The sequence below is a fragment of the Eptatretus burgeri genome, chromosome 12 (assembly GCF_056783735.1).
Source record: "Eptatretus burgeri isolate ZD-2024b chromosome 12, Ebu_testis_v1, whole genome shotgun sequence".
NCBI classification, from domain to species: domain Eukaryota; kingdom Metazoa; phylum Chordata; class Myxini; order Myxiniformes; family Myxinidae; genus Eptatretus; species Eptatretus burgeri.
In genome coordinates, this window is record NC_140972.1 from 11,749,368 (window position 1) to 11,767,403 (window position 18,036).

Sequence of the window (18,036 nt, forward strand, 5' to 3'; positions counted from 1 at the left end):
TATTTATCTGTTTTGTGTGAAATTGACACGAGCTGCAGGAATAATTGTCCTTGTGGGTCAGGATTCATGCGTGGGGATAAGAGGGAGGTGGTCAGGTTCGAGTATCGGGAGGCCGACACACCTGTATGTCGGGGTTGGGTTCCAGGTCCTGCGAGCCTGACACCTGGAATTTGCAGTCTGGCCGCACTCCCTCGATGGAACCTCGGTGGGGCGTTCCAAAGTCGGGCGCACCAAATGCTTGGGAGGGCTTTGTGGTTCTGCCGTTTCCTCTTGGAAATCATTGGAGGGTTTCTCGGTTCAGCGGAAAAACGGTTCAAAACCAACAAATGGGCAAATGAGTTGACTGGACCGTCTCGCAGACCATGGCGACACTGCGTCTCGAGCTCATCTCGGCAAGGAATCTTCCAAATGTGGAGAGGGGTGTCCGGCGAAGTGACCCCATCGTGTCCATCATATTTCAAGGTCTTTTTATTTATTTTCTTATTCTTTTGGGGGGGGAGGGGGGTGTTCCTTGCTTGGTGGTACCACCAGGTTCCAGTGCTCGACCCGTCTTTGTAATGTTGAATCGATGTGATGGAACATGATTTGACTTTACTCGAGTTTCATCGACTCGAAGTTTAAAAACTAAAACCACATTGGCTGTTGACTGGTTATAATGAAGTAGAACTACTTATTGGTTATTCATTGTGGTTTTGATAAAGTAAAACCACTGGTTATTCATTGTGGTTTTGATAAAGTAAAACTACGGATTGGTTATTCATTGTGGTTGAATTAAAACCAATGATTGTGGTTATGATAAATTGTACCCATATTTTCCCCCTTGATCTTCACTCACCACTCAATCTTTCTCTGGTTATTCTCCAATGTTTATATCAACTGTTCATCTTCAAATATCTGTGCCCCCCCCCTCCTCCATGGTTTTAAGGTATGGCACAACCTTACACCACCCCACCCCCCCCATTTACCTGTCTCAACACCTGGAAATGAGAGCACTGTATTTAACTGCTGGATTCATCAACATTTGTTTGCACAACTCGCCCATTTGTTTTTGTTTAGGTGAGAAAAAGAAGACCCGTGTAATCAAGAATGATTTGAATCCCGTGTGGAATGAGGTGAGATTCATTCAGATGTTTGCAATCGGACGAGACAGAGACAGAGACAATCAAACATTAATAATTGTGATGTCCCTTTATACTCTTCCCCCTCCCCCCCTGTATGAATCTCCACTCTGGATGGACTCAGATGAACATGTGGGGTTATGTTTATGATATTACTCGTACGTTTACCCACTGTTGTGTGGGAAGATAAATATGAATAAAACACTTTGTAGCCAAAGGAAGTTTGGAAATTGTAATACCCTCTGCCACCATCAGGTGGTGCTTTCCAGTACACATTTACATGAAGGGTTTATGCCCCACCCCCACAGCCCAGTGTTAGGCAGCAGTCACACAAAGTTGTATTTGTACCCTAAGCTTGGAGTTTGTAACTTGAAAGATGTGGTCATGCATGTCATGCACACTCACACGCACACACACTTGGCCCATTGGCCTCCTCCACTCACGAGGGTCCCTCACTGAGAGAATCTGGTGAGCAGGATCAGCGTCAGGAAAACAAGCCACATGTCCATACAGCTGCAGCTCACGCTCAAGGACTTTTCAGTGAGGTACACTTTGCAGCGCCTGAAATAAACTGGCTCGGTACGAGACAAGACAAGCGAAGATGCAGAAGAATCTCTCCAAGACGAGACCAGCATTTGAAGTTGCTTTGTGTACATGACAAGAAAATGAAGTTTGCAGCTGACGAAATGGGAGCAGGTCTGAACCTTAACATCTTGTCCAGCACTGTGCTCAGAAGTCTGATTGCAGGATGTTTCTGTAGCAATAACACGGCAAATAGACCACTGAATATGGTTAAAAGACTGAATTTTAAATCCACAAAAATTGGGTGACTCAATGATGGAAGTGGGTACTCTGGTCTGATGAATCGAAGTTTGAACTTTTTTGAATTTTAGAGATGCCAGTTCCCACACTTCAGTCCTGGAGAATATGACATGACATGCAATGTTTGCAGCTTACTGTTAATATGTGGGAGGCTCTGACTGTCTGTGGATGTTTCTCAGCTTTTGTTGAAGGAAAACGCATAAAAATCGATGGGAAGGGATGTGCAAGCAGATACTGCAGCACCGAGCAGTTCTGAGTGTAAATCATTTTATAGGAAGAAGATTCATTTTCCAACAAGACGATCCAAAATGCTTCCAATATCTTATCCTCCAAAAGCAGTATTTTGAGAAGTTTACAGCTGTTGTGGTCAGTGTGAGAATGGCCACTCCCAGAGTCCCATCAAGGCCATGTGGGATTACTTGGAAATGGAGGAACAAGAGAAAACCATGAACCTTGCAGAACTGCGGAATGTTCATATTACAGGATATTTGTTATAATATTCCTCTGAGTACTTCAGTTGTCTGCAGGAAGCGTGGGCAAGAGTGAGTGCACTCAAGAAGGCAAATGTCAGACCCACAAAGTATTCACCGATACTATAAAATGACTTCTGGTTTTTACTCCACACAAAACCAAATGAGTTGAGCAATTGGCTCACTTCTGTCTGTGTCCTTCTGTGTACAAACATCGGTTTATGATGAAGGAACAATTTTATTTCAATTAAATGTTTTATTTTGAACATGTCGTTTAGCAGTACTTTGGCTCTGCATTTGTCTGAATCGTGCAGGGAGAATGATAATTTTTCGGGTCTGTCTGCCTCTCTGGCAGTCAAACAAAATTGAAAAATTACTGTTTTTAAGGACGTCATGAAGGACACAAATTGGTACGAAGAACGTATGTAACACGTTGAATAAGGTGGTGCATAAGATGCTGCATCAATGGTGGTAAACGTGCAAAAATTTTGCTTTGACCTAAAAAAAATCCTTATTTTATTTCAAATTGAATTGTATACTTGAACATGAACACAAATCTTCTATGACGCTTTTGAAGACCTTCCGTTTAGCAGTACTTGGACATCATATCCATACACTTTACATACTCGTGACTAATCACATTTGCTGCTTGTAGACCACGCCTATGTCCATTGTTTCTCAAGACGGAGTGGCGTAATGTGTTCTGTGAACTCGAGTTTATTGAAGCAGTTTCTTTTGATGAAGGCTGTTACTTTACATTAATAAATGTATGACTGTTTTCACTTGTAATTTGATGAATTTACCCCAGAGTTATGAATATCATTGGATAATCCAAACTTTTGCAAAGTACTGTATACACAGGAGGAAAAAAAATTTCAACACTGGTTTTTATTTATTTATTTTTCTTCTTTCTTCTCCTCTCTCCTGGATCACAGCAATAACAGATATTTGTCATTAACCATAACGTTCATCAAAATATAACCTCATATTGATAAAGTATGCATGGTCGACAAATCACTGCATATATATATATATATATATATATATATATATATATATATATATATATATATATATATATATATATATATATATATATATATATATATATATATATATATATATATATATATATATAATATATATATATATATATATGGACCTGCTTGGCAACACATTGTGTTATGCTGGACTCGAGACGAGTGAATGATATCGATTGAAGTCAGAATGGAATGAATGGTCTCAAAGTTGAATGAATGACCGCTTCAACTCTCATCCCAAGAAGAAGCCGCCAGTGAGAATCCAAAGGGATTTGTCATTCCTTGTGCAAAGAAGCCTCAAACTGTGCAAATGTCTCCACAGAAGGGTCAATTTTCTCAAATCTACACCCAAGAATGTCCCAAACATGCTCTGTGGGATATAAATCAAGACTCCTTGCTGGCCAGGGCACTTGTGATGGATTAATGTCACAAGTCCGTAAATGCATGGTGAAGGTAGTAGGCTCTGGTATTGGCATTTCTGGAATACATGTCATGTGAGATGTGGATATTTGTCAAAGTGTTGAACACTATCTCAAAGATCCCTCCAGTACTTGTCTGTCAGATTACTCTGTGGAGTGACAAGGTCAAGATTACAATCTCGTACAAGCAGACCCATATCCTAACTGAACCACCACCAAACAAGATGGACTCCACCTGTACTGGCTTTGGTGTATCGGCTGATGTGTGGTTCAGACTCCATTTACTTGGTTGTATAGGCTGGTCAGGCCATTTCGATTGTACCATGATGTTGGGTGCATCGGTTGTTGCTGCCAAACTTGAATTCTACTATTAGTCGTATGCAGAAGAAATTCTCATCAAACTAATGGATCTTCCTTCAGAATGAGATTCCAGTGGTGACATGCTTGGCATAATGCCAATCAGGCTGCTTGGGGTTCTGGGGCGAGAAGAGGGATTCTTATCAGTTTGTTGGTTCTGGACAGTTCTCGTCTGCGGGCACTTCCCTTCGTGCCACAACACTGCTTGTGGCAAAAGGAATCTGACAAACCTGATCAGGCATGCATCTTCTCTGGTTCAGGTCACAATAAGTCGAGATTGATGCTAGTCTTGAACAATTGGTGTATTGGTGATTGCAGACCAATCTTCTGATAAGTCTGCTTGAAGCCAAGTTGTTGTCTAATTTCACTGTGGGACCTCCCAGCATTGTTCATCCCCATAATTTGCCATCTTTGGGTTTTACAAAGTCTTCCATGGGTCATATTGTTACCTCCTTCAAACATTGATCAGGTTTTTGAAGTTTATATCCCTACCATGATGTATATTTTAGGTGTGTAAATTTCCTTGGCCTCTTGATTAATGGAAAGCACACCCATTGACTGATCTTTTATACGTTTGAAAGAAAATTTGAATTTTTATTTTTTGTTTTGTGAACAACACTTGCAGATATTATTTTTTTTTTTTCCATATGTGTATCGATTTATGGTAGTTTATGATTTCAAAGCAATTTTGCAAGAATGCTTCCATCATTTAAAACCTCCAAGCGAAGTCCAACTCGACTGTCCTCGTAAATCCACCAGCTTGCTGTGGCAGGTGTGTAATTGTCCAATTTGTCATTCTTTGCACACTAATTCCCTTGGATATCACGTGTTTGAAGCCTGCAGCTGCTTCCCCATTGTCTTTGCTGGATGTGGGCTTTGTGTTTATTTGTGTTTGTGGTTTATTAACATGGTGTGATGTCAATTTATACCAATTTTGTAGTAATGGTAAGAGCTTTGGTTCACCTGTGGATCTCCCCCAACCCCCACCCCACCACACGCTTCCCAACGGTAAACTAGTACAAGTGAATTCTTGCACAGCCATGAACACTTTACAATTTGTCATATTTCATTGCTCAGCACAGTCATTCCCAGAAATAGCTGCCACTCTTCCACATGCTGGTTCTTGCTCTTCCAATTGCCAGTTTCCACCAAAATTGTGCAACACCTCTTCTCCAATGACCTTTTTTATGTTATTTATTTATTTTAATCAGAATCTTTTTCTGAAGCTCATCCAGTAGAGGGGAATGTAGTAAGCGTAAGTGATGCTTGAACCTTTGAATGATTAGTCGGGCTGATAGCCGTCGTATAGTTGCATAAAGTGAACAATTGCGGGATAGAAAGCGTCTTCTGCATCCTTATTTCACTGAATTGTCCTTGGAGATGTGAATGTGGGATGGTGGTTGAATTGCAAACTTATCATTAACCGTAATTCTCACTTGGTGTCCTTTTTTTTACGGAGGTGTTTTCAATGTCCGTCATTAAGTTGTCGACATTCCCGACTTGGTCCACCGGACGTAATTCCATGCTCCAGACAGGTTCTTGGGCTCTTCTCTGCCCCCTTCACCTCTCCATGAACTCTGTACACAGCCATGTGCTGTGTACATATTGTCAAATCCACTTTCACCTCCATGGGATGCTTATTTTGTTGGTGCAGTTACATTTTGCATTGTCATATTTCTTTTAGAAAATTTTTGGTCCCCCCCCCCCCTGAACACGAATGTTTAATGTGTATTGACCACAAAAGGTTGAACATTAAACTTCCGAGCATGTGCGCACATGAACATCCCTAAAATGTGGCCCTCTTGAGATTACAATCTACTCACAGATTTGTTCTGGAAATCGGACAAATTGACAATTTGGTTTTTATTTTGTTCCTGGCGATATAGATGAAAGCGCAACTAGTTTTACTATTTACAGGGTGGGGCATTTATATGTGACACATTTGCAATCTTTCCAGCCGGAAGCAGTCTTGGCATAACTAATTATTTTCTTTGTTTTTTCAGATAATACTTGTTAGTTTTTAATGATGGAGAACTTTAAATGTAATGAGTTAATTTTTTTTTTTTAATGCAATGAGAATGCCAATTTCACAAACAAGGTCATCCTGACAGAGGCACACTTTGATTTGGCAGCTTTTACTCCATCCGATTTCTTCCTATGGGGATTTCTGAAGGGCAAAGTTTATAAGGAACATCCAACATCGATTGATGAATTGAAGACAAATGTCACTGCAACCATCCGCTCTATTGATCAAGCGACATCGCTTGCGGTAATGAACAATTTGATGATCTGCTGTCGTGAGTGAATGCACGAATTCTAAAGGGGCCCATTTTTCTGATGTAATTTTTAAGAAATAAAGAATCAAAATTGATTTTAAAAAAGTTGAGGTATGTGCCTATGTTGTATAGAAATTTTATTTTATTTGGTTTAAAAACAAAAAAGTTGAAAGGATAATAAAACCGTCAGATATAAATTCCCCACGCCCTATAAATCAAAACGCCTTGCTCTGACAATAGAGTTTTATCGGTCTTCAAAACCCGTAACGACATGTAATCGTTTTGTGATGCTTGGTTATACCACACAACACCTGGAGTAACAGAAAGATGTCTTTACAGGTGCACTGCATTGTAAGTGCAATGCACTATAAATTAACATTATGGCATTTTGCACACCTGTAAATCATTTATTGGAACCCGTATAGTTGACAACACCGGTTCGTGAGTGGCAGGCCTCAATGAAAGGTGGTAATTTGACGGATTAATCTTCGATATTTAATTCTATCTGTTTATGATTCGTATTTTTATAATGCGTTTCACAAGTGCCCCTTCCCATTATTTTTATATGTGAATATATTAAAACGTTTTACATCTGAAACACAATAACCACAATTTTATAAAGCTTTATTTGATAAATGGTTGCATGAAACTCATTGCTTCAACCTTTGTAAATGAATGCACCACCTCCTGTTTGTCACACTTGATCAGATCGTGGCCAAAAAAATAACTTTGAAACGCCAGGCCGTAAAACATGTATGCTAAGTATGGGGCCGCCACACGTACTTGACTCGCGCATGAAATATTTGAATCTCGTGTATATACAGGGTGTTCCAAAAAGACCTGGAGAACTGAAATATATTTAGTAACACGAATTGTATAATTATACCCTTTAGTTCATGTGATACAGAAACTAAGTTTTCTTTATTTTTATGTCTGGTGGTTTAATGTAGAAGAAAATGTCGACTCCACAGGAGAAAGCTCAGTGTGTCAAATGGTTCATCGAGACGAGATCCGACACGCAAGTTCAGCGTAATTTCCGAACAATATATGAAAGGAATCTGCCATCACGAATGAGTACAAGAGTTGTACAAGAGGTTTAAGGAGACTGGAAGTTGTCCGAAACAGAAAAGTATCGGTCGACCAAGCACAAGTGCAGCAGACGTTGAACGAGTGCGTGAATCATTTCAACAAAGTCCCAGAAAATCAATTTGACGTGCCCTCTGAGAAGTTGGACCACCAACCAGCACTGCACACAGGATTTTGCATAAAAGACGAACTCTGAGGTTCAGAGACCGGATTGCAGAACTATCATGGTGGGTGGTTACATCTACTATTGGTCTGGTTGCTGTGATGGTTACCATGCCCAAGGAATTGTTGTAGCTGTGTCCAATAAACTGACTTCAATGATGATTGAGGTAACATCGGTCAACGAGCGTATTATGAGACTAAGGATTCGTCACTCCTTAGGTGTCATTTCCCTGGTCTCTGTTTGTGCTCCGACTGAGGCGAGTGATCTCACCGTGAAGGATGCATTCGCTGCCACGCTCGAGTCTGTGGTTGATCAGTGCCCCAGACGAGATGCACTTCATCTTGGGGGATTTCAATGCATCGACTGGAACTGATAGGGATCGTTATAAGACGTGTGTTGGTCCCCATGGGTCAGGAACTGTGAACCTGAATAGCACTAAGTTCCTTGATTTTGCAAGAAGTCATGGACTTAGGGGGGCCGGTTCATGGTTTCAGTGCCCATAAGCTCATCGCTGGACTTGGTATTCCAACGCTGGCGGTGTGGCAAAGGAGATTGACCATGTCCTCGTTGATGGTCGCTGAAGGATGATCCAGTACTGCAGGGTCGACCGGAGTGCTCAGTTCCTCAATACTGACCACCGGCTTGTTGTAGCAACTCTGCAGTTGCACCTTAAATCCAGGAGAATGGTACCATCCCAGCCGAGGCTGGATGTCGGCAAGCTCAAGGATGAGAGGGGAGCTGAGGAGTTTGCGAACAAGCTGAGTGGAGATTTGGGGGGGTCTGGGTGCTTTGGGAGGTCCTGAAGAGTTGAGTGCCTTCAAGACCACCTTCCTTGATGTTGCTGGTGGATGTCTTGGAACTCACCGTCGGGCAAAGAAGAATTTTGTCTCAAGGGACACTGGATACCATTGACCAGAGTCGCAGGGCCAGGCTGAATTGCAGAGCTGAACTGTTTCAGGAGCTGAGGCGTAAAACTGTGTGCTAAGGATGGACAAGGAGGCTCATGTGCGAGGAATCTGGGTGGTCGAGCATCACCTGTGGTCAAGTGATTCTCGTCCTGCTTTCAGGGGAATTCGTGCATTGCGTTCGTCCAAGCCCATCCCTCATTTACTGCAGTCAGCAGAGAGTGGTTGGCTCTTGACAGAGGAGTCTGAAGTGAAGGCCCGCTGGGCCGGCTACGTTGAGCGGTTGTACCAGTCTGATCCACCAGCTGTCAAGTTGGATGTCAGGGGTGTTGCAATAACTGTTGCTGACCTCCAATCAACTGTGGTCCACCTTCACTTGTGGAAACACAGGCTGCGGTGAACCGGTTGAAATGGGGTAAAGCTCCAGGGATCTGTGGCATCCATGCTGAACTTCTCAAGGCTGGTGGAAATGCTGCACTCGTGTCATTGTATGCAGGTTTGTGCTCTGCCTGGAACACAGGCATCATCCCAACTGACTGGAAGAAGGGCCTCCTTGTCCTCTCTGGAAAGGAAAGAGTGATCACCAAGACTGCAACAACTACCGAGGGTTGACGCTGCTCTCAGTGCCGGGCAAGGTCTTTGCTTGGATAATTCTTGATAGGGTTCGCCACCATCTGCTTGAGCACCAGCGTCCAGAGCAGTCAGGCTTTACACCAAAGTGGTCAATGATTGACCGTATCCTTGCTCTTGGGGTCCTCACCGAATGCAGATGAGAGTTTCGGCAGTGGTTGCTTGCAGCCTATGTTGATCTCTGTAAAGCGTTCGATTCAGTGAATCGGGATGCCCTCTGGAGGATTCTTGGTCTTCGTGGGGTGCCACCAAAACTGATCGATCTGATGTCTGAACTCTACTCTGGTACTGAGAGTGCTGTGAGATGTGGTACCATCTCTGACTTATTTCCAGTTGTTACTGGAGTTCCTCATGGGTGTGTACTGGCCCCCACACTTTTCAGCACTTGTATGGACTGGATTCTAAGGGGATGTCAGAGAGATCAAGCTGTGGTGCATTGTTTGGAAATGTCAAGATCTCCGACCTTTATTTCGCAGATGATGCAGTCATCTTTGCGAAGACTATAGACATCCTTTTGGGGGTGCTCGTGGTGCTGAATGAGTAGTCTGAGCCGTTGGGATTATGGGTTTCCTGGGTCAAAACTAAGATCCAGGCTTTCGATGACATCTTGGATGCTGCTGTCCTGTCTGTGCCTGTTTGTGGTGAGGATGGGGTCGTGGAGATTCACTTACCTTGGCAGTGATATTCATGTCTCTGCTGGCTGTGAGTCAGAGGTCAATCGACGTCTGGGTCGGGCCTTGGGAGTCATGGAATCACTGGATAATGGGGTGTGGCACTGCCGGTACCTGTGCGGGAGGATGAAAGTCCGATTCTTCAGGTCCTTGGTGCTTCCAGTCTTGCTCTATGCATGTGAGACTTGGACTTTGACCAAGGATCTGAGACAGACTTAATTCCATTGGTACCGGGTCTCTTCGGAGAATCCTTGGCTATCTCTGGTCGCACTTTGTGTCCAACGAGCGGTTGCTGAGAGAGACTCAAATGAGATTTGTTACCTGCATAGTCCGTGAGCGTCAGCTGCAGCTGTATGGACATGTGGCTCGTTTTCCTGATGCTGATCCTGCTCACCAGATTCTCTCAACGAGGGAGTCTCGAGAGTGGAGGAGGCCAATGGGCTGACCACGTGCTTGGTGGTTTGCAGCAGGTTGATCGGCATCTCAAGGAGATGGGGACGGGCCTGGCATCTGCCTGGGGGATGGCCAGACGGAGGCCCCTGTTGTACCGGCGGAAAGTGGACGCAGTGACTCGCTTCTCTGGCGCATGCTCCCATACCTGACCTGGAAGTTGTCAGAAACAAAGTACCAGTCGACCAAGCACAAGTGCAGCAGACGTTGAACGAGTGCATGAATCATTTCACCAAAGTCCCAGAAAATCAATTTGACACGCACCCATAGAACTGGGACTACCAACCACCACTGTACACAGGATTTTGCATAAAAGACGAACTTTACGCCTGTAAGGTGTAGATGCTGCAGGGACTTAAACCAAATGACAGACCCGTTTACCTTGTACTACCTCCACACTATCGTATTTACCTTGAAAATGCTCAGTCACAGAGGATGATGAAGATTACCTAAAAAAAAGTCATGTTCACAGACTAAGTTTGCTTTCATGTATCGGAGAAGGTCGACTGGCACAATGTGAGGATGTGGGGCTCTGAAAACCCCCGTGTGATCATTGAATGCATTCGTGACAGTCCAAAGGTCTATGTGTGGCGTGCATTCTCCATGACCGTTTGGTGGGTCCCTTTTTCTTTTGAAGAGTATACAGTGACTTCAACAATTTACATGAACATGTTGGATGGATTCGCCTTCCCACAGATTGAACACCTGCAACCAGATATCATGTTTCAAGAGGACGGCGCTTCCTCTCATTGGGCCCAAGTCGTTCGAGCCGTCCTGAATGAAAAATTTCCCGCTCGCTGGATTGTGCAAGATGGACCACCCACCTGGCACACCACAATCACCAGACATTACCCCCCCCTTGATATATATATATTTTTTTATTGTGTGGGTTTGTCATCGATGTTGTCCACAACACCAAGGTGGCAAACCTGCTGCATCATTCTTGGATCACAGCTGCATGCAAACTTAGAGCTGAACATGGGAATAACTCGTGTATCGCATCGATGTCCTTTGCATGACAAACTTTGCTCACATTGAAGTTTAATTGATGATTTGCACAAAACAGTTTCTGTATCACATGAACCAAAGGGTATTGCATCATTTGTGGTTCAAAATATATTAACTAAAGTTGGCTGGGTCTTTTTGGAACACCCTGTAAAAGGGAGCTGCAGCAGAAGTCCGGTCTCAAGAACCAGAATGGCCGCAAGAGGAGAACTCAATGATTTTGAACTGGGTATAATTGTTGGTGTACATTTGTCAGGCGTTTCTATGATTACAGCTTTGGAAAGTGATATGTTACAATGAACTCAGATGATGTCAGCCTGGGAAAAAGATGGAAAGGTGTCATCGAAGGGCCACTGAGTGGAAGCGCCTACCTGACAAACATGAATCGTGGGAATTTGTCTGGACTGAAGTGAAACAGGAGAGTAATGGTGGACAAACTGTGTGCGCAGTTCAATGTTGGTCGTGAGTGTCCTGTATTGTCAAATGGTCAGAAGAACTCCACAGGGCAGGGTATGATAGCCAGGTTGCTGAGCAGAAACCGCTCAAAATGCCTGTTTGCGAGTCCAGTGGTGCAGGGAGCGAAGGAAATTGACTGCCGAGCAGTGCAAGAACGTGATGTGGTATGATTTGTTCTTCATGTTCTTGATGAATGGCAGTATACTCGTGTGGTGACGGTCCAAGAAGCTTTACAGCCCCAAGTGTCGGCTTGCAATAGTAAAATGTCCTGGTGGTTCCATAATGGTGTTGGGTACATTTTCCTGGCATGGCCTGGGTCCATTCATTCCATTCATTCCATTCGAGGCATGGTTTGATGCAGTGCACTGTTGTTGGCCTGAGCCATCTGCATCCCATGATGAAGCATTTCTTCCCTGCTGGGAGGGGTGTCTTTCAGGATGACAATGCTCCAGTTCACAAGGTTGTCACCAGGTGGTTTGAGGAGCACTAGGACAAAGGTACCCTTCTTCCATGGCTCTCCCAATAGCTGGAACTTTATCCCATAGAGCATTCGTGGGACTTCTGGAGAGGATCCTATGGGTCTCGAGTTTTGAGGTTTGATCGAGTGAGCGCTGTGGTGGTTTTTGCGACTTGTTTTGCATACGACATCTTCTGCGAAAAACGGATCTACAATGCCTCGGGGCTCTGGTCCCAACGTGCCCAAGATCTCTGCATCCATGTTGAGAGTAGGAGCAGTCACCGATGGGGGCTGCAGCAAGAAGAGATCAGGCTTGCCGTGGATCTGGGATGCACTCCCCTTTCCCGCGGCCAACACTCTCTGCAGTGCTGGCTGGAAGCATTGACAAAAGGGAGGACGCCGCCACCCCTGCGGCCGTTCCAGAGAGTGTGGTGCTGGATCCACAGGGGGCTCGAGGTCACGAGTGTGTGCGTTTCCGTGGACTGCGGTCGGTCCTTTGGGACTCGGACCAGTCTCGGGGTGCACAGACGAAGGGCGCACCCCTTGGTGATCCACGCGTCCCACCTCCCCGTGCGAGTAAAGGTGCATTGGGACGACGACGAGGTTTATGCCATTGCCATCCGTGAGGGGCAACTAATATGTGATGGAATCAAATTCGTCAATCAAGCTTTATTCCAGTTAGTGCCCGGACGGTCATTGGAGGCCAACAAGGGGAAGTGGAGGCAGGCTGCTTACAAAACCCTGGTCCAATCAAAAGTGACAGAGCGAGCCCAGGGTCAGAACACGCAGGCTGGGCTCCCCCCTGCGCCGTGTGCACCCTCGAGGGACAACATCGGATATGTCAGTGGCTTACCAAAAGGGACAACATTGTGGTGCGAGCACTGTTTAGATGCCCTTTTGGCTGCTTGCACATGGTAAGCCTCAGACCTTCAAGCTGAGCTTGAGGTCATCACGGAACTGATGTTATCTAGCGTGAGAGGAAAAGACCACCCAGTCGGGGGCACCAGAAATCGTAATAGGAAGACTCGGAAAGATGACGTGAGAAGAACGGAGCGATGGCGAAACGCGTGCGACTGCAACACACAAACCAGACATGTCCCGTGCTGAGGATGAAAGTTGCAAAGCGACCAAAAGGTGTGCTTGGAGAACAGAGTTCACTGCTGTCGAGAGGCTCCTCCGCGTGAACCCGGGACTTGCTGCCAGACAGTGCATTGCTTGATTTTGGGCTCGGAGCAAACATGTCGTGGATCCCACAGAGATGCACCGTTTCTGGAGGGGCACGTTTGAATAGAAGTCAGAAACGGTTGCTGAACATCCAGAAAATACCAAGGTGCCTTGGCAGCTGGTGCGTCCTATTGCATCCCAAGACTTGGCGACAGAGAAGATCCTGTTGAAGAATGGTGCACCCAGTGTGGATGGAATCTGCTCTCAGCTGGTACACTCCATACCCAACAGCTGCCTCAGTAAGCTGTTTAATCTGTGGCTGCTGGCAGGATATTTAACACTGTCTCAAAAGACAGAACGGTACTCATCCCAAAAGTTGAAGACCCGAAGAATGCTTCCGAGTTCCGCCCAATCACGATCGGCAGTTTCCTCGTGCATCTATTCCATAAAATTATTGCCAAACGGTGCTCATCTGCCTTTGAGTTGCACCCTGCTCAGCAGGCATTTCGGAAGGGGGAAGGGTGTGCCGAAAATATCATCCTCCTCTATGCCATTCTGCGGGATGCAACCCAAAACCTCCAAGCTTTGCGTCTCGCTGTGTTGGATGTTTCCAAAGCTTTTGACTCCGTTAACCACAGTGCGGTAATTCGTGCAGCTGCTTGGATGGGTGCTCCGCCTCCCCTCCTCCGATATATCGAGCAGTCGTACGATGGTTGTGACTTACTTGGACTGCTGTCGCGACTTACCAATTTCAATGACCCGAGGAGTCAAGTAAGGTGACCCCCCCTCTCCCCAAACCTGTTCAATTCCGTCTTGGACAGGCTGATATGAAACATCCCAAAGGGAGTGGGGGCAAGACTAGGAGGGACGACTGTGCCCGCGTTGGCTTTTGCCGATGACCTCGTCTTGTGCGCACGAACGTCGTCTGGGCTCCAATGGTCTTTGGATGTGGTGCAATGTCTACTGTCTGGGGCAGGTCTGGTGTTGAACGTGAAGTGTGTGACTCTAGCTAATATCATCGACGCAAAGGCAAAACGCTACTTGGTGGATACCTCTGATGTGTTCCATCTTGGAGAACAGAACCAGCGAGGAAGGTAAAATATCTTTGAATTCAGTTCCAGCCCTGGGGATTGGTGCCATCCAATGGTTCCGTCCTCGAAGAGAGGCTGAGAAACCTGAGACGAGCTCTGTTGAAACCTCAGCAATGAATATTCATGCTGAGAAACCATCTTGTACCCAAACTTCAGCACGGGCTTGTCCTGGGAGCAGCCCAGAGAGGGACTCTACGCAGGCTGGACGCACAAGTACGCCATCATATCAGGTTGTGGCTGAGATTGCCCAAAGACACTCCTGTGGCTTATTTTCATGCCCAGTCTGCTGATGCGACACTAGTTGTCTGAATAGCACATGAGGAAGAAATATTACGACACTCCGGATGTCCTCGACTGGGTGAAACGAAAGTTTAGGAGTGAGGAAACGCCACTTGTCTCCACCATAACTCTAAGCTGGCATGGAGTTTGGGCGCCGGAATCGGCTGTCATGCTCCACGAGCTTGGTCTCAGTCTTGCTGATTTAAGACACATTTCTGTTATGGTCGGAGAAAAGACTGCTCTGATGTTCAGGGACTTCAAGCGGTCCATGCTTACGCACACCACAAAGCATCAGTAGGTTTCATTTCACTCCAAAATCGTGTCGCGTCGTTATCAGGACGTACGGATGGACGCCGAAGAAGAGGTGCGTCGCTTGGTCAGTCCTGGTCAAGCCAGCCGAGTGACAATTGGAGAGTGAATTGTGTGTCGGAGGGAGACACGGTGCGCCTGTAGAAGTCTGTCTCTCCAGGCGGCGGCACCACGGGGCACCACGGGGCACGCACCGGGCCGTTAGGCAGGCAATCCGCAGGTGGAGGCCAGGAGGAAACGCGACGTGCCTGGGAGCGGACGCTGTCCCCCGTCCTTGATATGAAGGCCTGGTTGCACTTGATTGGGGGGGGGTTCAACGGCCCCAAACTCTGGGTACGCTTCGGACCGTCTGACATTTTTTCTGCCTAGGAATAGGCGTCCAGTCGACAGGGACGATCGGTGCATCTCCTGAGATGGAGCGTCTCCACGAATGGGTATTGATTGGCGACACGATTATGGAGTGACAGCTTGAATACGATGCCTTGAATGTTCAGCGGGGGTATCCCACCCCAGAGAGGAAAATTAGCAAGTGCTCGGGGCACAGACCAGGCTTGCAGGCTCTGCTATTAATGGCTGTTTCCACCTCCATCAGAGGACTTCCTTGCAGAATAATTGTACCACATTCCAGACCCTTGACTCCACTCCACATCGTATCCATGCCATCTTGGTTGCATGTGGTGGCCCAACACCCTACTAAGTGACATTTTGTTTACTATATATTTTTTTGGCGTCTATCTGTTTCCTGAACACAGATTCTCTGACACGATAGTGCGGAGGTTGTTCACCGACCTTTGATCTGCTTAGTCTAAGATTGATTCTGACAGTTTGATCTGATTTTTAACTGTTGGTCAGGGTATTGTATCATGGTGCGGTGTCCCTCAGATGGACATTAAGCTGCATCCCGTCTGCTGCCATTAATTTTTGGTTGATGAAGATCCCATGTCTCCTCAAGAGGTGAGGGAGTGCCAGCACCCAAAATAAATGAAATTCCTGCTGTAATTGCTTTCAGTTCGTGAAGGACTTTGGTCAAAAATGCTCCCCGAACGTGGAATAATAGGGGCCATTGAAGTCATGCATGCAGCGAGTGCTTTTTAAAAAAATATCCCTCGAAGGATCAAATGATAAACGGGATGTCCTTTGATAGCTCTGCTCTTGATTACCCATGAGGTCCTCGCGATACATCCAAAAGGTGTGTTCCAAAAAAGTTGGGCTTGTAACGAAATGATGGGAAGCAGGGAATTTTTTTCCCCATGTGAATGTATAATTGAGGGGGGATGTGTGCGACACTTTGTTTGTCCGAAACAACACCACTCAAGCCGAGCAATCAAAATGCATAGGAAACTATACAATAAATTAAACAAATTGAAAAATCCAAACCACTTTTTATCTTGCTGACCATATCTTTTCACTATTTTAAAAAATCGGTCCATACATGTCCGAGATATGGGGACTCGTGCACGGACACGGAATTTCGACACCAAATCCAAAAGCCACCATTTTGGACCAAGCCCAATGGGGCTAATGAAAAGGTGAGATTGAAGAAGGAAAGGATACACAATGTAAATAATAATAATTTTTTTAAAAACTCCTTTTTACAGCCATTTTTCCCTGCTGAGCAGTGGTTAGCTTTTTGTGGCCTCCATGCAATCATGGTTCCCTTCTTGAGGCAATTTTTTTATGGCCGGATGCCCTTCCTGATGCCAACCCTGGTTGCCTCGTATGACACACAGGGATATGGTACATCCATTCTAACCGGGACCAGTACACTGGTACTCATTTCGTCGATCTCGGAAGGATGACAGGCTGAGTCAACCCCCTGGTGTTAATTCAGTGGAACGGGGCTCGGACTCAGAACCCTAGGATCCCAAGCCAACCACCCTAACCACTAAGCCAACACCAGGCTCGGATACGCAATGTAAATGTAATGATTAATACAATGAATATAATAGTTTTATTTATTTATTTTTGTAATTAAAAAAAATTGTGGGCGATTGAAGGCATCAGGTCATCAGGATCTTATCGATCATTATTTTGATGAATGGCACCAATAAATCTCAATAAAAAGCCTCAATGTCACAGCACGATGGTGTGGCAAGACCGAGGTACGAGGTGTGTTCTGCGCAGCACAAATTTGTTCATCGCTGTTCAGAAACTGTTATGAACGGGCACCTTCTGTGTTTTTTATTATTTTTTTTTATTTTTTTTTTTAATGTACTCCATCCCTCAACATGAACACAACTTGTGTTGTTCCACTTCAGCCTCTCCAGTTTCGGTAAATATTCACAGCTGAGTTGCTTCGTGTGGCCATTTCTTAACTTTACTTGATTATGAATTCCGTTGTAAATGCATCCAGTTGTACGTTTAATGTTTGCAAAAGTCGAGTAAAGTTTTTTTTTTTTTTGTCAAGTTTGTTGTTGCCATGCAAGTCTTTAGTGAAATGATCCTGCTAAATATGACCAAATGTTTGTTCCATCACTACAATTATTTATTTATTCGTATGCAGCCTGTGGCTGCGAGGCTGCATAATTTTCTGTGTGCGTGGTTGTGCTGCTGATGCAACAATGCCCCTGTAACCAGTAAACCGGTATTCATTTTGCCGACCTCGGAAGGATGACTGGCTGAGTCAACCTGCCTGGTCTTAATTCACCGGCATGACGGGCTTGAACTCAAGAGCTGAAGATCTTGATCCAGCCACCTTAACTGTTAAGCCAACACCAGGCCTATCCCTGCAATAATGAAAAAGTACTTTTATATCTGAGTTTATTGTCCAACTTTTAAAGCTATTTATCTCCCATGTTGATGGTTCTATTATCTTTAACGAATCGCATTGAATGGATAACCACCTTTTTTGATTTCACAGTGATGCTG

At 45.1% G+C, this 18,036-nt stretch overlaps 1 protein-coding gene across 7 annotated transcripts in view; it reads left to right on the top strand.

Annotated features, from left to right (window-relative positions):
* Positions 1-271: 271 nt before the first annotated feature.
* DYSF (dysferlin) overlaps positions 272-18,036 on the top strand; it is a 180,390-nt gene continuing 162,625 nt past the window's right edge. For 3 of the 7 annotated variants that reach the window (XM_085849530.1, XM_085849528.1, XM_085849531.1), the window contains exons 1-2: positions 272-462; positions 1,057-1,112. In XM_085849530.1, the coding sequence (XP_085705656.1) occupies positions 363-462; positions 1,057-1,112 (156 nt within the window). In that variant the 5' untranslated portion in view covers positions 272-362. The remainder of the gene's footprint in view (positions 463-1,056; positions 1,113-18,036) is intronic. The other 4 variants (XM_085849527.1, XM_085849529.1, XM_085849532.1 and 1 more) reach the window with 2 other exon arrangements.